At 37.2% G+C, this 22,982-nt stretch overlaps 1 protein-coding gene and 1 long non-coding RNA gene across 2 annotated transcripts; one reads left to right on the forward strand and one right to left on the reverse strand.

The window, feature by feature from the left end:
* The first annotated feature begins 1,341 nt into the window (after positions 1-1,341).
* grhl2b (grainyhead-like transcription factor 2b) lies at positions 1,342-20,563 on the forward strand. The gene is made up of 16 exons (XM_024297904.2): positions 1,342-1,662; positions 3,079-3,268; positions 4,064-4,131; positions 5,099-5,471; positions 5,635-5,693; positions 6,095-6,251; positions 9,168-9,279; positions 13,226-13,320; positions 15,663-15,821; positions 16,848-16,905; positions 16,995-17,134; positions 17,694-17,731; positions 17,892-17,983; positions 19,521-19,606; positions 19,692-19,756; positions 19,838-20,563. Exons 1-16 carry the CDS (start codon positions 1,643-1,645, stop codon positions 19,950-19,952), a joined length of 1,827 nt encoding a protein of 608 aa, XP_024153672.1. The 5' UTR covers positions 1,342-1,642; the 3' UTR covers positions 19,953-20,563.
* LOC112162192 lies at positions 15,770-17,995 on the reverse strand. Its single transcript, XR_002922030.2, has 4 exons — positions 17,873-17,995; positions 17,658-17,701; positions 16,667-16,727; positions 15,770-15,838 (listed from the first exon to the last, which is right to left on the reverse strand). It is a non-coding gene; the product is annotated as an uncharacterized LOC112162192 (long non-coding RNA).
* Positions 20,564-22,982: the final 2,419 nt, after the last annotated feature.

Consider the following 22,982-nt stretch of genomic DNA (forward strand, 5'->3'; position numbering starts at 1 on the left):
CTTTAAGAATGTGTAAAAAGGAGAAATTATGCATCCAATCTAAAATACAAATATTTTTAATGTTGGTTAGAATAGTATTTTTCTGTTTAAATAAGGATAGTAGTTTTTGTTAATAATTACACAGAATAATGTCACTATTCAAGTAGAGTTTTTAAATATTGTGCACAAATAAAAACAGTCTTGTGTCAGTGAAAAGTTATTTTATTTGAATTACTGATTAAATACAAACTCAACAAAAGAAAAAAAATCGTTTGAACATTTATGATTAAATGAAAAAAAAAAGCCAGGAAAAAGATGACTTTCTTTTCAGAAAAAAAGAGGCAAAAAAGTTTTAAACATTTAAAAGTGGTGAAAATACACCCCTTAAATCAGGGGTCTCCAACCATTTATGCTAAAAGAGTAATTTAGTCCAGTTTTTTATTGACCTAAACCCAACAAAAGCAGCAACATTTTACTTCACCATTTAGAAAAATATATATTTTTGACGTTTTTTAAAACCATTAAGTCTTTTATTCATAAAACTAAGCTTAAACATATAACACTGTTACATGTTTTCATAGAAACAACAATTTGAATTTATTCTCCTTTGGACAGCGGCCTATACGAGTTCCTTTCAAAATAAGGTACATTTTTATTTTTTTAAAGTCAAAGATCCACAATGGAGGGATAAAAAAAATTCACATGGCGCCGGAGAGCCAGGTTGTGTTAATTTATTGTTAAAATGAAATAATTAAGATGTCAACTATTTTAATAATTATTAGCTCTTCGAACTTTCACTTAATCTATAATCAAATAATTATTATTAAGAAAAAGTTAAACATTCTTAACAATAGATATCAGTAAAACCACAATCATGTTAAAGTAGGCCTGCCACTATATAAGCACCACTCATGCACACTGTTTGCTCAGTCAGGGTAACCTCAAATACAGGGATCTCCTTGTACAATAGCTTCATTAAGAGCACAATGGTATTGTATCAGCTAATGACAGGCCTCCTCCCCGCCTTAGGTCTCCTCTGAAATGACCTGAGACACACACAGTGGAGCCATTATTAAACTCTGAGGGCACAAATAAAACAAGACCCCACAGATTCAATTTCATTCTTATCTCTTTGAATTTATATCATAAAATTATATATAAAAGGTAGAACACGTTATTTTATGTATAATGTATAGTTTTACAGTTGTTAGATTCTTGTTTGTGGCACTCAAGTCTAAAAAATACCACTTTATATCCAGGTGAGGTGGGCCTCCAGCTGCCAGCCAATCAGAGTCCCGCTATGATCAGCAGCAGCCAATCAGCGCCAAGCTCACCCTAGATCCTGCTGCAGTAAAAGAATTTCAGCCTAAAGTTGTTGAAAGCGAGCAAAAGCAAATATTAAAGCGCATGGCGGCAGCATACATGGCCACATTACTCCCAATCTGCGTGCACGCGGAACCCTAGAGCGGCAAGTGATTGGCTGCAGGACACGGCGGCAGCGTTCACCTGGGCAGGTGGAGGAGAGAGGGGCAGGGAGAAAAAGACGCGCGGCGAGAAAAGTTGACTTACCTGTAGCCCAACTTCTGGCACCCGACGCACTCTATTACCTGCTCCGACTTGAAAGTCCAGTTTCACAAGGAAGAATCGTAGAGGAAGCAAAAAAATGTCACAGGAGACAGACAAGTAAGTGATCGAGCCGGAGGAGAGGGATTTGGGTGATTTCTTCATGAAAGGACAGACATGTTTGGAGCTGCTTTAAATCACAAAGACCGTGTTTACTTCTTCAGGAACCAAAATGAAGGAGCCCATCACTCGTGGATGCCAGTTATTGACACAAATCTAAGCATTTTGTGCGTTAAAAAAAGATGACAGAAGGTTTCTGGCGCCATGGATTTCATTAGATTCGCCATTTTTCACAGACAGGGACGGGTTCTTTTGAACACCTTGATCCTTTTCAACAAATGTTCTGTAAAGTTAAACATTTCTGTTTTAAGCCTTTATACTTGATTTTGAGTTACTTTTTGTAGCTACTTTACTCTTTAATAGGGTGCACTAATAAAAATTAACTAGCGTTTAAAAAAAAATAAAGTCATATAATCGTGTAATTAAGGGAAACTGGTTAGCCTTTACTTTATTTGACATAATTTTTGGTCATCATAATTGCTCGGAAATACAATTTTTGTTTAAATAAAGATTTTTTAATTGTATTTTTGCAGACAAATTGTCATTAAAAAGTTTTATTTTCACATTATAATACTTCTTCACATAAAATTGTTATTTATTTTCATTTTTAAAGAATTTTTGGGGGAAAATATATAAATGACAATTGACTTTTTTCTGAAGTCCAGTGTACTACATCAGTTATAATACGTTTTTTTTTTTAGACAGGAAGTGTTCATTTTTTATTTAAAAAAAACACATTTCCTTAAAATTTTGACCCAAACTTGTTTTTTTCTCACTTAAAGACCATTAGTGTGGCAAAAATAGGATTCATTTACCTTTCTAACACAAGAGGTGCAGCAGCAGAAACAGGAAAAGGTCAAATTTGAAAAAAGTGAAGCCTTACTTTACAGTATGAAGTAAATATATATTTTTAAAAAAATACTTTATCTGCTCATTTTTTTCTGTATAAGTCAACATCACATCCTAAATCATTTAGAAGATGTATAAATTATTGTTAGTTACAGTTATTTTGACCATTAAGTTATTTTAAAATATTTTGTTATTAAAATGTTCTCCTTAAATCTAAATAATAAATTATACATATCTGTGTTGTGGGTCTAAAAACGAACAGATAACATGATACCAACGCTATTTATTGTGTGAGTGAAGCTGACGCGCTCTGAGCGTCTCCTGTGGTTGGTTGAGTTAAGAGGCGTAGCGGCAACAACCTGTGTGCTTAACTAAACCCTGATCTTCACTTAAGTGGCCCTAATAGCTTAGAGACAATCAGAAACACAAACCTGAAAGGCTTAGATTGGGTCACAAACACAACAAAAAACCTTTTAACTTTTTAAATGGTTAAAAAAGAGATGGTGCATTTGAAGAACTAAAGAAAAATACTCGTAAACTCATGTTGTTGTTAATGCCTTCTCACAGTAAGCGTCTGGTTGTGGTCGTCCCCAATGAGAACTCGTTCCCTGCAATGCGGCGGGCGTACACCAGCGAGGATGAAGCGTGGCGGTCGTATCTGGAGAACCCACTTACGGCCGCCACCAAGGCTATGATGAGCATCAACGGGGATGAGGACAGCGCCAATGCTCTGGGCCTGCTGTACGACTACTACAAGGTTTGGAAAAGGGCTGGAAATCACGCCCAGAATACCAAATCAACTTGGATTCAAAATCATTTATAATTCAACAGATTTTAAGTTTGAATAAATATTTATTTAAAAATTAAACCCAAAGGCAAGAAGCTAGGGATGCAACAATTCACTTTAAGCACAATTCAGTTCATACTAAATTTTTGGTTCTTGGTTTAGTCTGTTTTACAAAACAACAAAAAAATAATTTGGAAAAATATTTTTTTTAATTTGCTAATAAGCAAGTAATAATAAAGAAAACATTCAGTTAGCTTAAACTAGGTCTGGTGTAGTATAAAAAAACAAAAAATATATTAAATTGAGCACAAAGCACGGGTTTAACACTTGAAACATAAACATAAGCAAACGTTTGCAGTAAGAATCCAGCGATTTACTCTTCCCACTACAACAGTGGAACATGCGGGTTGGTTTTAAAGCATTGTCATTGTGGCATCCCTAATGGAAACCGCAACTTTTATCTGTAAAATCATTAATTGTTAAAGTTAAAAAAAATTGAACAAAAAGCTGTTTTTTTGCCCCCCAAAAATTACAGGAAGAATTCTATGATGATTGGTTTGATTTATTGATTTTTTTTATAACCCATCTCTACCTATTGTCATCAAAATAAAAGCATAACTCAAACAGCTGTATTAAAAATAGATATGTCATCACTGGTTGTATGCAATGTTTTAAAAAAGCTTTAATTTCATACAAATGAGCTTTAATTATAGGCTTTAGTGTATAAAATCAGGCTTGTTTCTGATGATGTCTGTGTTCTGGCAGGTTCCCAAAGAAAAGAGACTCCTACAGATCCCCAAAGTGGCTGAAGTTACAGAAGAACAGGAAAAGAGGTCTGGAAATCTGGAAATGCACAGAAAAGAACCATAAACATATCTATGAGGGTTTTTTTTTTGCTATCAGACCATAGCATTTGCATTTTGGATTAAAGCATTGAGCTGATTAGCTGCAGTAATAGTACAGATTAAAGCTCCAAGGCTGTATTCAAACTGAACACAATTGGCTTTTGTAAAGTGAACCAGAGTTGGTTTGGTCAATCGGTCAGCAAAATATAAAGTTTGAATAAGTGAACTATCCCAACAAGGATCGTAATCCCTGGCTAAAGATTGAAGAGATCATTAGTCATGAGGTTTTGTTTATAAAATTTTGCTTTAAACAGAGAGTTACAGTGAAAGGGAGTCTGAATACAGACCAGGCACAAGATACAGGACTTGATCTAGACCAAATTAAGCTGATTCGGCAAACTTTTCCAGTCTGAACACACCCTTAGATTACTATGAAACAAACTGGATTATCTGGGTATCGCCCTTTTGGGAACATAAACCTGTTTTTAGCATCAACATGCACTTTTATGCATCTCTGTATTATTACATTAGATACTATTTTGCTAAAATTAGCAATAAAGTGACATATCTGCATTTTTACGTATTTTTCAGAGTATAAATCTTTTCTGAAGTATTCTCAGTTACGATTTATACTTTTTTCTTCTTTATTATGCATTTTTTGGCTGCTGATATTTATACTCCAGAGCAATTTTTCATCCAAAAAAATGCAGTAGTGCATTTAAGTCCTTCTTATCTGGTCTGGTACATGTGTATGTGAGTGAGCATGCATGCCTGTCCTTGTTTGCAGACGCACAAAACCACAAATGAATCACAAAAGCTTGAAATTATTACATTTATAATTAAAAGTAATTACATAATTACATTTTTGGGGGCATATTGCTAGCTTCTGAGTTTTTGACTGGAAATAGGTCATAAATTAATCTGACAACACTTTTTCATGCATGTTATCACACAGGTCCATGTTGGCGAGCAACAGCAGCAGCCAAACCGAAACTGAAACGCTGGACAACCGGGTTCAAGTCCTCAAGTCTTTACCCGTGAACCTGTCAGTGAACACAGAGCCCCAGGAGGCCAAACGGGAGCCGTTCAGCGCCCCGACGGAGACGCCAGATGCCGGCTCTCCGCCCCTCGCCATGGTGAAAGCTGAAGCCTTCACCTCCGTCTTCATGCCAGGAGCTGGACTCCACTACAGAGGGGAAGGAGAGGAGCAGTCAAGGGTGGTGTATGAGCAGAGTCCCTACGAGGCGACGACCGTCAGTCACACCGCGTACCTGAAAGAGGACCAGAAGAGTCCACCTGACAGTCCGTACGAGGAGGACACTGATGGGGTGAGAATGACTAGAATGGAGGAAATCAATAGTTTCATTTCCTGTCAGAAGTTTAATCCCACTGCTTTTTTTCTTTGTTTCATTATTTATCCAGTTCCTCACCAACTGAAAGAAGTTGCCATAAATAATTTCCTCTTTCTTTGCTTTTTTTAATTTTAAACAGAAGTACCACTCACCTTCCTCTCTGGCTCCAGATGATTTCTTATTTCACGAGGAGGGAGTGTGAGTTACTGTTCTATCTCTAAACCAAGTCTAAATATTTGAGTCATGCTTACATATATTTTTTCTTGCTTATGCACCCGTCCTTAATCAGTTGCTGTCTCTTGGGGGCGGCCGTGGTGCAGCGGTAGGGCGGTCGACTCCTGATCAGAAGTGAGCGGGTTCGATTCCCGCCTTGCCTGCCCATGTGTCGAAGTGTCCTTGGGCAAGACACTGAACCCCGAATTGCCTCTGGTGGGAGGTTGGCGCCAGTGTTCGGCAGCGGAGCCACCACCAGTGTATGAATGTGTGTGTGAATGGGTGAATGGGTCTGTGACTGTGAAGCGCTTTGGGCCCTTGAAGGAGGGTAGAAAGCGCTATACAAGTATACGCCATTTACCATTTACCATTTTGAATGTGCGCAGTGGCAGCTTCCAGTACACGCTGGACGCCACACGCTCGCTGCGCCAAAAGCAGGGTGAAGGACCCATGACGTACCTCAACAAAGGCCAGTTCTACGCCGTGACCCTGAATGAGCTCAGTGCCAACAAACGTCTCCGTCACCCCATCAGCAAAGTGCGGGTAAGCATCTCATTTGACTCCTCTGATCACCCCATTATAATAGAGAAACTTGGAGGCAAATGTTTTCAATCCAGCACCATGAACAACTCTAATTCTTTACCGGTAGCACTTCTGCAAATGTAGTCAGGACAACAAAGACATCTTATTTTGGAGGAGTAGAGATTCCCTTATATAAAACTGCTTTAGAATAGTCTGCCTTTTCCAATGAGGTAATGAAGAACAACAAACAAACAAAAAAAGTGGTAAACGATCCATCATAGACCCCTTTCATGTTTTTATAAATATATTTGTGTAGCGCCCTGCGACGGACTGGCGACCTGTCCAGGGTGTACCCCGCCTTCGCCCATCAGTAGCCGGGATAGGCTCCGGCACCCCCGCGACCCCGAACGGGATGAAGCGGTCAAGAAAATGGATGGATGGATGGATGGATATTTGTGTAGCATTTTACTCATAATTAAGGATATATATAAAGAAAATTCCGCTTAAAATGACGTTTCTGACTATTTCTTTAATCAAATTGCTGGGATGAAAAAATGCCACAAGTTTCCTGCCCTGTTCCATCCTCTTGAGGATAACTAGATCCATTCACGTCTTTGTTTTCCTCGTCCGGGCTGGCATCTGTAAGTTAGCGGGATAGCGCGTAAACAGAGAGCTCTCAGCAATGCAATGACAAAGAGAGCAGAGTTGCTCCATCCCTACAACTCAGAATTTATAATAAACTCATGCCGCTCTGTAGAAACTATTACCTAGAAAAGGACATGTTTTTTTTATTTTGGCTAAAAACAGCAAAATCATAATTAAAAGATAAGTGAAAATAGATCAAAAGATCGGATCTTTGAACCCATTTTATTGTGAAAATTTGTTTTTGAAGGAATTTTTAGTTTTATTGATATCCTATTTGGTATTTGAAAGGGGATCACTTCAATTTTCTCAGAACTGCAGATGGAAACTAGCGAGTACGCAAACCCCCTCCTCTTATTGTATCGCCTGTTTACGATTGCTGCCAAATTAGGATGTTTTGACCCAAATAAATGGGATTGAAATCAAAAGTTTGTCGGGGCTAGAAATGTATTATTTCTTCTATTAATTTCTGATTATTTTGATCGTTATATTGTTTAAATTTCTCTTTTCGGGATGTTAAAAGCAGCAAAAATACATTTAGATTTTTTTTACTGCTGAAATAAATAACTGCTTAAAAAGTGTAAGTATATCCATTAAATTCTCAAATAAAATTTTAGATGGGTGGTAAACACACAGCTTATTCTAACCATGTCATGCTCAATTATATCTTGTTGTGAGGAGACAATCAATAAGTAACAAACACACTGAAGGGGATCACGGAGCCACAGTTCAAAGCTACTCAGATCAAAGGAAGAAGAAGATGAGTTGAACCCAGGCCTATAATTTTCAGAGTTTTTGCCTCCTCACAAATGCCCCCCCTCTGGATCAGTGTACAAAAAGCAAACTGTGAAATCCCAAAGCGTATTTGTCTTATTTATCCCAGATTGTGCGTTTACATGGAACCTGTGAGAAGCTGGAGGTTCTGAGATTTACACTATCTGAAGACTGTGTGCAGCAACAGCAGCTACTCAAGGGTTTTCTCTGTGAGGCGGAGCAGGTGCTCTGCGGAAAGATCAAAAGCAGGAGATGAAACGCTGAAGACAAGTCTGATAATCCCCTGGAAAGTTTTGAGGGGACCAAGACAAATGAGGAGAAAGTTCCAGCCGGGATTTTCACATTTTAAATACAGCATTCCCTTGCTACATCGCACATCACTTTTCATGGCCTGACTGTATTAAATATATATATATATATATATATATATATATATATATATATATATATATATATATATATATATATATATATATATTGATCCTCTTAATTCGATTCAATTTAATTTTGAGTTTGCACTGTGTACACATTTAGACATATTTGTTTAGAAATAAATGAATAATCTTTATATGTTTTAAAAATATTCATAAATAATCTGATACAGTTCATATACTGTAACATTTATTAGTGAAATTATTATGAGATTGCTAATACCATACAGTGTTACATGGTTCTCAAACAGATAAGCTCTATCAATTGTTCCGCCTCTCCTGGAGGACATGTCAGTTTGGCCACTATGTGTCGATCGATGTATGAGCCTGAAAACGATAATAAAAATTTGTGTAACTTTGTGTCAATTCGACAGTTTTGAACGCAGAAGCTCAAAAACGCTTGTTCAATGTTTATATAGTGCCACCTTTAATCCGTGGTGCCGTGGGGAATGTGAACATAGCTGAATAAGTAGTATTGCTTCAAAAAAGGAAAAAAATTAAACCGATCCTAATTTAAAACAGAAATATGTTCATATATCAAAGCTAGTGATTTTATTTTAGGGCAGTTTTTGTATTTTTAAGGCACTAAAGCGGCTTCTAATTTTTTTGGTAGAAAATGTATTATTTTATAATAAAATTTGTTGTGTTTAAACTTTAAATTACTTGATATGTACATACAGTTTTTCAAAATACAACAGTTTTTATTTTGTAAACATTTTAACAAAAAAAAAATCAAATTTGAGTCACTTAAACATAGAAAACATGTTATAGAAAACAGAAAAAGAGACGCCTGTCGTTACCCAAAAGGGAACTTGTTTTAACTTTTGTTCAGTTGTGTCTTTCCAAATGCAAATCCCACATTGTGTAAGCTATTTTTAACAGACATTATCATGCATGCCTTACAGGACAGTTCTACAGAAACGGTCTGTGTAATGAGACTACATTACAATAAACGAGCTTTTACAAGAACATAATAGTCCTCTATTAACATTCCTCAACCTGTTTGGTAGAATCCAGATTAGAACTAAGGTTTTCAAAAACTAAGAACATTTATTATGTGGATTTTGACAGTTTTGCTCTTGTTTCACAGAGCGTGATCATGGTGGTTTTCAGTCAGGACAAGAACCGAGACGAGCAGCTTAAATACTGGAAGTACTGGCACTCCCGCCAGCACACGGCCAAACAGCGAGTTCTGGACATCGGTAAGCTGATGGTGCAGATGTTGGTTGGAAAGGAACCGTAGGCCGAACGTGACGGAATGAAGGATGAGTGCGAGTGTTGGAATGTGCTCGGTGAATAAGCGAAGCATTACCAAACCGAGAGCAAACAAGCCTCCACCCATCTGTCTGCCTCTTAAACCTCCCACTGTCATCCGCCGTTGGAAGGAGGCGGGGCTTTTAAATGCACTCATTTACAGCCTCTTAGGTGTCTTCTAAAACTATTATAGGCTTTGTTTCAGCTCATCCACAAACTTTAATTCTTTCCTTTAATTTTCTGTTGATGCACTCAAATTTGAGTCTTGTTGAATGAGTGTATGTGGAGCTTGTAGGCGGTTTGCATTGACAAGCTCAGGCCTGCTGGGCAGGCGAAAATCAAGAGGTATGCGAAAGACTCGGGATGGAAGAGAAGAGTACACAAACAGACACACAAACACACACCTGAGTGCAGCTTGTTGGGACACGGAGAGGAATGCTGGTCACACCGTTACCTTGACTGTTCTGGTCTGTTGAAAGTACTTTTTTAGCGTTTAGATTCTTATCTTGGTACCTGCGTTCCAACTGAGGCAAGTCAGAAAAAATTGGAAATATCTTTTTGCTGGTAACACTATCCAAAGTGATCATCACAACGCTGTTCACTTTTTGCAGTCTCGCTGTTTCGCAATTTTTTTTTTTTTGTGCAACCATGCAATTTTTGTTTGGTTGTAGACAGTTGTCAATCTCTTCTGTGCCATAACTCCTGTACATGTCTGCTGTGTTCAGTTTGACGCATCTACATAAATCTTCAGTTGCAGTCAAATCTTTGTTCTCGTTCTATAACACCTGGACTTGGACCCATGAAGGCTTGAGCTCTGAGAGTTTAAACAGGAGAGACAAGTGTGAAAATGTTCATGTCTGAGAAAAGTGTACTCACTACGCACTTCCAGGACCAGTTTTTACTGCATTAGGATATCTTATTTAGTCGTAGTAGGATATCCTACTACCTTAATCCCCGCGGTAAATGAGAGAAAACTGTACACTACTTAATTTTTATGAACAGCATCAACAAAAAAGTTACAAAAAGGAAGAAAAAAATTCAGAAGTCTTTGGTGTTACAACACTCCATTCAACATTTTTGTTGCACTCTTGTGTTGTATGGCTTGGATGCAGATGTTGGCCATTGAAACTTATTCCATAAAGCTATTCTTGAGGTTATTTATCGGACGCGTGACCTCCAACTTACAGAAAATGGACTCTTACTACTTTGTTTCTCAGTTAATTTCACTCCCGAATCACTTCAGGTTTTTTACATCACTACTGAGAGTTGACTTTGGAATCATTTAATGGTGTGATAATCTCATGACTGATGCATTGACAGTATATAGGAACTGGTTTGAGTGACCCCGCCCACCTTGCATTCCAAACAGGAAGTATTTGTTGTTTCTAAGAAGCCAAAATCCCATAAACTTCTATTGATGAATAAACATATCACCATATTTTCTATAGCCTAGGGCGCACCAGATTATAAGGTGCACAGTCAATGAATGGTCTACTTTTTAGATTAGCTAGCTTAGCCAGGTTGTTAGCTATAAGGCACAATAAGCAAGACCAAAGAGTCACAAATAAACCTGTCAGTCATACTTTATTAAGTGTGTTCACAGTAAATCTAGAACTTATTTTTAGAATGTAATTCTATTGTTTGTAATACATGGTAGAAGTGTTAGCCATGTTAACGTAGTTACAATGTAACTCCCAACCTTGTTTTCAACACGTAAAAAACAAACTGATACCACTAAAACAAACATTACTGCGACTTCGCTAATTCCCTATGTTACAAAAAATAAAAATAAAGTCAGACACTGCTACACATTAGCCACGTTAGCATATTCACGGTAACACCCAACCAAATATTTTGACAGAGTGTCGTGTACCTCCCGAAATTGCTTTGACATCAGTAAGTACAGCCAGAATTAATCCGCTTCTGATAATTAAGTGCACTGTCAATTTAAAAAGAAAATTGAAGGTTTTTAAGTGTGCCTTGTAGACCTTTTGTTTTTACCATTTACTAGAGGAGGCAAGAATATGTAAAAACTGGGGTTAAATACAGAAGGATGCTTCAATTTCTAAAATATTTTTGATATGTGCATTTACCTTAAGGCTTCCTTTCTCGCTCACTACCTTTGGGAATAACTAAATGCATGTGACAAGTGCAGATTAGCACTAAGATGCAAAATTAAATCAAATCAGCTTTACAATCAAAAACATAAAACACAAAAGTTCAAATAAAAATCCAACCCACCCTTTACCCTCCCTCCTCCCCTCCGTTAGAACATACATCCCATGGCCCCACACACAATGAATACTTATAAAAATAACTTCTAAAAGAGAATTAAGGCTTGGCTCTGCTGTGAGGAAACAGTGTTTGGGAATCTCTTTATACCAGAAGCAAGCTCTGTCACAGAACATCGCCACAGCTCCCACCCAGGCAAAGATAGCAACGGGGTGCACTCCACAACTGTGAGGCCGCAATGCTGCACCAGACGGGCGAGAGCCTCGACTACGACCACTGACAAGCCAACAAATAAATTAAAAAAAAGATTAAATACATAGAAATAATAAAATGTAAAAATAAATTATAATATAAATGATTAAAAAATAAAAAAGATAGGTAGAGTTATCTAAAAGCAAAATTAAAAAGTTGTGTCTTGAGCCTCTTCTTAAAAACCTCTACAAAAAATGCTTACTCCTGATTGGTGAGAGTGGTTGCCATGGAAATATTGATGATTCCGACCAATCACTGCTCACTGATGTCATCTGGCTCCAATATGGCGGCCTCCACATCACAAAAAAAGGAGACTGAATTGATTTAATGTTGTTGGAGTCAGAAGTAAGCCACTTTCTAGGGATGATGTCACACTCACTCAGTCCAGTTCTCATATACAGTTAACGTGACTGAACTTCTTGCATTGTCAGCATTCTGCCACAGTACCCATCTGGAGTTTCTGTTTGTCGTCTGCTTGTCTGTCGGTGGTCATAGAAGCAACTGGAACACCAGAAGTCAGACTTCTGGCAACATAGTGCATGTGGGTCAAATGACAGACCTAGCTACAGCCAGTGACTGCGGGCAAAGGATGGACAGCAGGCCGACGACTAGGTTCAAGCTGAGGAGGTCCAAGTGTTTGTTTCAGTTTTAGAGCAGGGGTGGTTTCCTCCAAATCTGACTAGATCATTTCAATAGGGTCTTCACCGGGTGCAGAAGGGCAATCTGATGCCTGTTCCTGTCTTTAGTGCACTTGAGGAATCTCAATATGCTAATCCAAGGGGGGGGGAGGGGGTCCGCCTGATACAGCTCAGGATGCAGACCTAAAGTTAGAAAGGCTTCTTCCTCTCTGAAGGTCTTTCAGACATCCCTCTATGCCAAAGGTATCCCTGATCAACCACCACTGATCATCTGGATCAGGTGTTATGCCAATCAAAAGCAAAATTAGGGCAGGAGTAACATCAACCCTGGAGGGGCAGAATATGTCTAAGCATTAAACTATAGAAAAAATGTATAATATTTATTGAACACAAATGCCATTGAAGATTAAACCATGCCTTTGAGTCATCAAGTTAACCTATGTGAGTAATAATTCCAGCTCATTCTTTATGAAGTACAGTTTTTATTTCTTTTTTTAAAACCGCTGTCTGGGATCCCGCTGGAGTCTGTTGTGTCTGCAATCACAAGTCAGCAACCGTAAACTGATGCTCTGACCTTTAATTCTATTCTCTGAGTCGAGTGGCCTCCTGTGTTTCCTCTCACTGTCTTTGAAGCCTGGGACTGTGTTTGCACGAGCTGATAAGGAGTTATCTCCTAAAGCCGAAGCGTGCCATTTAATAGCCTATCTGTCCAAACAATAGCTTCCAGCTTTTAGTCCAAAATCTTTAACTTGATTTGTTTTTCCTCTTACAGCTGATTACAAAGAAAGCTTCAACACGATCAGTAATATTGAAGAAATCGCCTACAACGCCATCTCCTTCACCTGGGATGTGAACGAAGAGGCCAAGGTACAGACGACTAATGTTACACCTTTTTTTTTATTGCTTTTCTTTTTCCCTAACTCCTGCATGCAGGAGTTTAATATCACTGTAATTTTCCCAGAACTTGGCCTACTATATTTACTTTTGCTGGGGGCGTGGCTTCAATGTGAAAAAAAAGCAGCAGGACAGGTTTTTTTTTTTGTGCTGATTCATGTCTTGGCAAACAAACGCACTCACTTGACAAAATCAATAGGATGCAAGCCTGTAGACACCACAAACACTCAAGGGCCCGCTTCAAAATCGATCATAAAACGGTGTATTGCTGGAAAAGTTGGGCCTCCTTTTTGACTTTTTAAACCATTGGGCTGATCTATTCAGTATTGCTCTGTTTGTTCTCTTTGTTTCCATGAAGCCCACTCCTTTGTGGACACTCCCTAAATGGAGCCCTGTTGGTGTTTGAACTCCCGAGTGCCCCCAAGGGCCAACACAGACCGGTCCCTGTCCCCACCCTCTCTTGTTTGTTTTGCCCTCATTTCTATGTGAGCACAAGTGACTGTGTGTGTGTTTAGTGTGCAATGCGGCTTTTTTCACGGCGCAGATAAAGACATCGCTGGAAGGACTCCAAGCACACTTCTCGTGCCAATATTGACTCTGTCCACATTTTTGATTCTTTCCCTCTTTTTATCTTAATATGTGTGACAGCTGAGTGTTACTGCACCTCTTCAAGCGCTAAATACTTATCTAGAGCTACGGTAATAACTGTAGATAATCTTAAATTTGGTGTCTTTAGGAAATTGTCACATCAGACCAATCTAAAAGGAATTCAGATCATCTTTGTTTTTGGGTCTGTGGCTCTATCTTCCTCTTCACGACAGCCCATAGATTTTCATGTCAGGTGAACTTGCTGGCCAATCAAGCACAGTCACACCATTGTCACTGATCCAGCGTTTGGTACTTTTGTCAGTGTGGGCAGGTGACAAGTCCAGCAGGAAAATAAAATGATCTGATGGAGTTTCCTGGTAAATGGTGACTGTGGGCATCAGAAAACACAGTAGCTCTCACCAGCAGATGGCATGAAACTTTCCTGACTTTGGAGATTTTTGATGTTTTTAACATATATGCTGATGGGAGGACATATTTACAGATAATTAAGCTTAAAATTGCATTTTGAATATTTCTTTATTCAAATATGCTTTTTTGAAAAGGGCAGTATTTGTTTGGTAGAATGTCAGATGGGCGGGCCACATCCATGCTTTCAGCAAGGGGGAGGGAAAGGGGGGGCGGGGTTGCTATAGAATCGGACACAACTCAGAGGCGAATTTCTTATGAACTCCTACCGCTCTACAAAACTAGAAAATAACGTCACAATCATAACTAAAAGATCACTGGGAACGCTTTTACAATAGATCAGAAAATGATGATCGGAGTGGGACTGTGAGCAATGTGGGTTCTAAAGGTGATGCTTATCACTGGACACTCTCCTAAAAATGTTTTTTACTCTCAGTCTTCTGTTAAAATGTTAAAATATAGAACCCAGTGAACAACCTGCTTATTGAGCAGCGATTGTCTTTCATGACTCTTTCACGTAACAGTGTGGCTTTCTGACTCAGATTATGAGAACATTTAAAGGCTCAGAAAACCTTTGCAGGTGTTTTGAGTAAATAGTTCATCAGGGTGTGACACTGTGAGTTTCCAAAATTCAGTGTTTCGCCGGTTATGTCCATCTAAATACTCTGCAACTCCTATAGTGCTGGACCATCTCGTTCCCTGGGTTTTAAAAACAAGTTGGACACCATCTCACTAATTTATTTTTAAATTAAATCAGTCATTTGCCAAAGTAAAAGTCTAATAAATATGAACATTTTATGAAGACTTTGTATAAATCCACTGTGTTCTGATTATAAAAACTTGGATGATTTATAATTCATTAATTTGAATAATTTTTCAAAAGAAGTAATTCAAATGCAATGCATTGTGGTCTATATTTGCCAAATTAGTAAGCATTGATGCACACTGGTTTCTCGCAGAGACTTCTGGGAAATTTCTTGGGCACTGGGTCATGGAATTGAAGATTTGGACAGAAATAGTAAAGGAATTTGGACACAACCTCAAATATCTGACAAACTAGGTTTAGGTTTTTTAGTTTTTGTAAGCAATAAATATTAAAATCATAAGAAAAAAGACTTGACACATTTCAATTTATGTGTTATAAATACATATAAAATACCAGTTTCACTATCAACTGACAAAAAATATTGAACTTTTTAACAAGATATATGTTTTTTTTCTTTTAAATGTACATACACCTTTGACTTAAAATGTGTTTTGCATGTAAAGACTAATTTTAACTCTGTATCTCTCTTTTGAAGATCTTCATCACAGTCAACTGTCTGAGTACAGACTTCTCCTCCCAGAAAGGGGTCAAGGGTCTCCCGCTGATGATCCAGATTGACACATACAGTTACAACAACCGCAGCAACAAGCCCCTTCACAGGGCCTACTCGCAGATCAAGGTCTTCTGTGACAAGGTGATGAATGGCTTCCTCTGTAAGAGTCCAGAAAACATCATCCCTCACTTTTCTTTAAATATTTCTCTCCAGGAAGAGATGAGAAAGAATCAAACCTAAATGTTTGTAGTTTATTACCACATATGAGAGCTAAAAGTACTAAAACAAATGACCTAAAGCAGCATTAACACTTTTAATTTGTAGTCAAAAAAGCAGTTTTCTGGGGTGGAGGCCTCCATTTTTAATTGTTTCAAGAAATTCCAGAAATCCAATATTTTGTTGTGTGTAAAGATCCATTTTCAAGTTTCTTGTTTCATTCGTTTTAACTTGATTAAAAGATTAATTTTATTTTGAAAAACTCTTAAAAAAACATTACTGGTCGTGGGTTCTTCCTGCTCGTAAAGCTGTTAAAAAGTAAAAACAGCAAGAATTTAAATTCTAAAAAGCATCCGATCAAATATTTTTATAGAGAAAATCATCTCTTGTCTATGTTAGTTTTTTATCCATAAATAACACAAAACGATGACACTTGTGTCTACAAATTTAAATCAATGGCAGTAAAAACATTTAAATTTTAATATAAAAAAATGGTAAACGTCTGTATTAGTTTACAATTTGTAAAGATGAAATAACTTTTTGCACAAAGGATGCATGGAAAAATATTTTTTTAGTTCCAACACAATTATTATTGGTTTGTCTGTCTTTTTCAGAATAAAATGTAAAAAAAATGTTCAGTTTTGATCATACAATCATATGACTTAAGGTTAAATAAAGACTCGTTCTGGCAGGTACTTTTAAATCTGTCATCAGTTGTGATGTTTTCAGTAAAACGTACAGACATCACTCCAGAACAATCATTCATTTACCTGCAGGACTGCAGGGAAATCCTTGCATCAGTTCGCCCTCTAGTGGTCTGTCAGCATTCATCTTCAGAACATGATAGAAATGAACAAAGACAATAAATATTGCTGATCATTTCATAATTCTTTAAAAAAAATTTAATCATTTGTTTGTTTGTTGATCTTTTGGTACATTTTTTCTCATCAGGGAGCAGAGAGAAAAATAAGAGATGAAGAGAGGAAATCATTCAGAAAAAAGTCAAAAGGTTTGATCCGCATTCAATCGATCTAAAAATCACAATAAGTCAACATAAATTCATATTTATTTTTTAAAGTCAATATTAATAATTTCCAGGTAAAGACAGCAATGTTGGAGTCATAACGATTCCCAAAAAGACCGACGCCACCTTCTTCAAGACCATGACAGACCTAGAGGCTCAGCCAGTGCTGTTCATCCCCGATGTTCACTTTGGGACCCTGCAGAGGGCTGGACAGGTGACTTTATACCAGATGTTCCTCTGAATGTTACTTCAGTGTTCAGCTACTTTCACATCACCCTCAAAATGTATTTGAGCAACCAGTTCCAATGAAATAGCTGCATGTGCAAAATGGCTTTAATCAAATCAAAGATCAGATTAGAACTGAACTGTGTTCATGGACCCTGAAAAACTTTATCTGATTATAACAAACGTTTACATCTGCCACACGTTCGACTAAAATAAAACATTTTGACATGGGCAGAATTATCCAAAATATTGGAAATTTATAATTGTGATTTGTGTCCGACTGGAATTAGTACACCAAGTTTTATATATATCAGAGCGGAGCTGTGAAAGAAAAAAAAACCTGGAGTAAGATTTGCCAGATTTTCACCAAGCCTCTTCCATCTGTAGGTGGTTGACGTGCGCAGGTATCATGTAGCGACAGTCCAGTGTGAACACCAAATTCTAAATGCGCATTAAAGAACGCGTTTTTAGCAAGTTTTTAGCTTCACATGTCCAGGTAGAATGTACTGTACCTTCAGAGTTTTCACATCTTAAAACTCTCCTTTCAGGTGTTTACCTTCAACACAGAGGAGATCGATAGAGAAGGGTGAGTATTATCTAAAAAAAAAACGTACTGTTTTCACTCAAATAATGTCTTAAAAGTCTAGTTTACGCAAATAAAATTGGTTCTACATCAAATTGTAATTTTTTCTACAAACCAAATAGAGGGTCTAACAGCATGGCTCACCACGTGTTTGTGTTTTCAGAGGCGTGTTGGTGAAGAGGATGTTCAGGCCGTCAGATGAAGATCTGTGTCCATCCCCTCACAAACAGATCAAAGAGGAGACGCACAAAAGAGGTTCTACATGGCTGTTTTACTATTTAAAACCCCCATCTACCTTTGTTTCCTTCCAAAGAAACACTAATGCAGGGGTGTCAAACTCAATCGCACAAGGGGCCAAAATCCAAAACACACCTTAGGTTGTGGGCCGAACAGGATAAACATTTATTAAACACACTAAAACTACAGTCTTAAAACTTTAAAGGGTACATTTTTACATAATTATGATTTAGATGTATAGTACTACCTGTGATAATGCTAGTGAGAATGTTGTAAGCTGAATCTGGCCACTGAAGATGCTAGTGCTGTTAGCTGAAAATGCTAAATTGATAGCTAGTATACATGCTGAAGCTAATAGCAGAAAATCTGTAGCTAATAGCCGAAATCAGTGAAGCTAATAGCTGAAAATGCTGAAGCTGATAGCCAGCTAAAATGTTAGCTGAATGCCAAATTAGCCTAACAAAAAAACCTTAGGTTAGCCAAAACAGTTAGCATGTAGTTCAAAAAATAGCTAAACTTCAAAATATCCTAAAAAACTGAAGCTTAAATTAGCCAAGACAGCTAGCATGTAGCTGAAATATTAGCTAAACTACAAAATAGCTTAAAAAATCTTAGTAAATGCTAAAATAGTCCAAAAAGCTAGCAGAATGCCAATTTTAAAAACTTTAAAAACACAACTTTTTAACATAATTATGAGTAACAATAGAAAGGCAGGAATATTATTCCAGAATAAATCAATTTAAACCTTAAATAACATTCACTATTTAACTCTCCATAAAAATATATTTTGTCAAAATTATACAAGTTAGAAAGAAGCGCAAGTTAACATTGGACCACAAGTAACAATAAAATAAAATGGTCTGGAGGGCCGGAAGGCCGGATCCGCCCCCCGGGCCTTGACTTTGACACGTGCACTAATCTAAGGGATGGGAAATTATTTTTGAACCTTTAAATTGGTTTGCAATCTCTGCAATCTCTATGTGAAGCTATTCCAGCTTTGTGAACCCTGCAAATTTTTGTCATACATAAATAGGCCCTCTGCAGGGCATTTTTATTACAAGGAGTTACAAAGAAACAGCTGTTATAAAGATCCTGTTGTTCAAGAGGGTGAAAAAAACTGACTTCTGCCTTCATTTTAGCTAATGATCCAGTTCATTTATGACAGAAAATTAGTCTTTTCCACCCTAATGAATTTCACTGATTTTCTCAAATCAAAGCTTTTAGGAGTAGAATAGGACCAAATGAAAGTCATTCAAAGAGGGTGCAGAACTGTACTAAAAAATAGTTTTGACCCCCAAACTTTGTTTAAGGTTTATATACTACATTAGTGAAAGTTATCTTCAAAGAAATACACCTTTAAATACAGGATAAATCATTGTGCTTCCTTCAAATAGGATATTTTCTGTGTTTTTATATCTAGCTGGAGTTTTTTTTTCAAGATTTATCAAGGAAAGCTATTTTTAAGTATAAAAATGTTTTCCATTTTGTTTACAGTCCAAACCCAAATACATAATAAAACATATGCAGTGTGTGATTGGCTTCCTCTCATCTGCAGTGCTGCTGTACGTCAGAAAGGAGACGGAGGAGGTGTTTGACGCTCTCATGCTGAAGTCTCCAACACTCAGAGGCCTGATGGATGCTGTAAGTCTCTGTTCGCTTTTGGTGAAAGCTGCAATTAGTGCCCAGCAGAACTCCTGCTGAAAGGCCACTCTTCATTTGTCCACAGATATCAGAGAAGTACGGCGTGCCCACAGAGAGGATTGCCAAAGTATACAAGAAAAGTAAAAAAGGGTGAGCATGGATGCAAAAAGAAAAAAGACGCAACTTTGAGGCTTTACAGTAAGTTTATCTTGTATTTTTATTTTGTAACAGTATCCTGGTGAACATGGACGATAACATCATTGAGCATTACTCCAACGAAGACACCTTCATCCTCAACATCGAGAGCTGCGCGGATTCATTCAAGATCATGCTGACGGAGATCTAAGATCTTTCACCTCAGAGACTGCAGTCAGAGGACAGGCGTGTCCACGGATAAGCTCAGTCGTGGAGTAATGTGACGCCCCGACACTATGAAGCAAGTCATACTATCCATCTATGAAAGGACACACATTTTCATGTTTATTTGACTCTTTTTGTCATATAGATGATTATATTTTTGTGTACAGATTCAATATTTTTGCCAAAAAAATAACCAGGAAAAAAAAACAAATGGAAGCATTTCATTTTAATCAAATCCAAGTACTTTTTTTTTCTTTTTTTGCATGTTTTTTTTTTTTTTAGATGTTATTTATTACGTAAAACCTTAAGCATTTAATCCCAGAATTTCAAATACCATAGAGCATTTCACTGACTCCTCCGGTCACCGTTTCTAAACAATGCTTGAGATTTTTAAAAGGTTTGCAACCCCAACCTTTAAAAGCTCCTTCATTTGATTTAATAGTGCGTTCAGGTCAGAACTGACCTACTTTCACACTTGAAAATGGGTCAATTTTGACCTAAACACATTATAAGGGGTAAATATTTTATATAATATTAGAATTTTTGAGTATTTCCTTTTTTAATGTGGACATTTACCTCATGATTGAAACAAAAGAAATTTTTGTTTCTGGAAAGACTCAATCTGTGTGTCTTTTGTTATTTTTTTTCATTTTCCTTTTTTTCTGACGTATTTAAAAACGGAATAAATAGATAAACAATTATTTTTTTTCTGTGGATTTCTTTGCACAATCAATCGCAGCAAAGTTTGTTCCTCCTGGAAATATGGATTCTTTTCATTCACATCCTACATGGTGCCCCTTTGCATTTTAATAAATCATCAGATTTCACTAAACATAACATCTGGTAGTGGGTACTGGGTCAAATGGCACTTTATAGTCACAAACACCTTTAGACTAACCAGATGTCCAAATCTGCTGCTCATGGAGTCAAATACTCTTCATGGGACTCACTACACATGACAAATGATATTTAAGATGGGTTTTAGAGACTAAGACTCCTGTGGGTTCTGTAATAATAACAGTTATATGCGTGCCATGTGGCCCTGTTCATTGATTTCTCAGTTTTTCTGAGAAGGTGTGTAAAAATAAAATAAATGCCAAAATAGTCCAAAAAGCTAGGAGTAGAATGCCAATTTTTAAAACCTTAAAACCGTAGCTTTTTAATGATGAATAATTAAAAAGGAAGGAATATTATTCCAGAATAAATCAACTTAAGCCTTAAATAACTTTCAATATTTTACTCTCCATAAAAATAAATGTTGTCAACATTATACAACTTTTTTCTGGAAAAAAAAGGTGGATTAAATTTTCTTTATTGTAGTGAGTCTTACAGGTTTGAAGACCGATTTAGCTAATACCAAAACTAAGACTCATGGAAATATCTAAGATGAGGTTATAAAATCCTCCAACTCCCCCTTGTGGTGTTTGTCCATAATTCCTCTCTTCTTAAAACAAATGGAAAAAAATGAGCCATTCTCCCATTTTGCCTTTATTTAAATAACAAAATGGACATACTACACAAAACACATAATGCAAGATAACAAATATAAAATCTACAAAATGATACAGTGAAAGCTTTTTTTTATTATTTTTCAAACATTTTTTCCTTGTTCAGCAGGTTATTTATGATGGACACAATACTGTTCTTTTCCTTTTTTTCATCTATATTTGGCACTTGACCACAAGATGCTTTTGAAATGAAACATGAGGTCGAAGTACCAGATCGACTCACTGATCATTAAAAAAAATAAAATAAAATACAGAGAATAAATCGGCACTTTATTTTTTAAACTTTTTTTTCAGCCAAAAGTCACATGTTATCATGTGAGAAACACTGAACCTCCTGTCCACAGGCAGGTGTGAATGAGCGCTAACGAAGAGCGATCCCAGCACGCCGGCGAGGTCTGCTGCTGGTCGTGACCGTCAGTCCATCATAACTACCAGAGTTTCTGCCTCAGTGATGGAAGAAAAAAAAAAAAGCACATTCAGGGGACATGGGGGCTCTCCCCCCCAAAAAAACTGTTCTCACCACTGAGGAAAATCTACATCTGTAGACGGTTCCTTTTTCCTTTAAAAAAAAATGAAGGGAAATAGAAAAAAATAGATTTTCAAGTGTCTGCAAAGCAATCTGTGTGGTCCTCTCCTTTTTTAATGTCTAGCATAAATGATCAATTAAAAATGCCAATAACTTACAGCTTTAAAGTGAATCTCATCCATTGCGGCAAAACGCCACAACGTCATCAGAGTAAAAGAATATATAAGAACAAGCTATATGTTCATATAACATCTATGTTTTTTCAAACACACTTGTTAGACCCATTGACTGTATATGAGAACTGGACTGAGTAAGTGTGGTGTCACTCAGAAAATGGTTTACATCCGGCTCCAACGATAGGAAGTCAATTCAGTCGCCATTGATACGGACGTCGTCATTTTGGAGCCGGACGACGTCAGTAAACAGTGATTGGTCTGAGTCAATGTTTCTATAGCAACCACTTTCACCAATCAGGAGTGAGGTTGTTGGAAGTCCACACCCTCAAAATCTGTGAAGTTGCATTTAGGCGACCTCTTCCAATGTGAAAGTGTGTAAACAGCAAAAGTTAAACCAGGTTCAACTCTGACCAATCAGATTCTGATTTGTAGTGACAAATGGATGGAGCCCTTTTGATTCGTGGAAGTGTCAATGGTTTAAAAATGATCACGGAAGAGAAATTCATAATCACAGTTTGTACCTGAACAGAACTCTGACACCAAGTCTTTCATAAATCGGAATAGAGCTATGAAAGAAAAAGCCTGTGTGTTCTTGAAAGAGTGTTGTTGAACGTGCGTCACATGCCTGGTGTGAACGTAACTCACACCAGGCATCCTTAATCCCTCACTTCTTAAGAACGATATAGTGCAGGAATATCTCAAGTACCATGCTCATTACTTTTTTTCTTCCTTAACAGGTATGAACATTTTATGAAGACTGTTTATAAGTCTGCTGTGTTGTGATGATAAAAACTGCAAAAAAAAAA

The sequence above is a fragment of the Oryzias melastigma genome, linkage group LG11 (assembly GCF_002922805.2).
Source record: "Oryzias melastigma strain HK-1 linkage group LG11, ASM292280v2, whole genome shotgun sequence".
Classification (NCBI taxonomy): domain Eukaryota; kingdom Metazoa; phylum Chordata; class Actinopteri; order Beloniformes; family Adrianichthyidae; genus Oryzias; species Oryzias melastigma.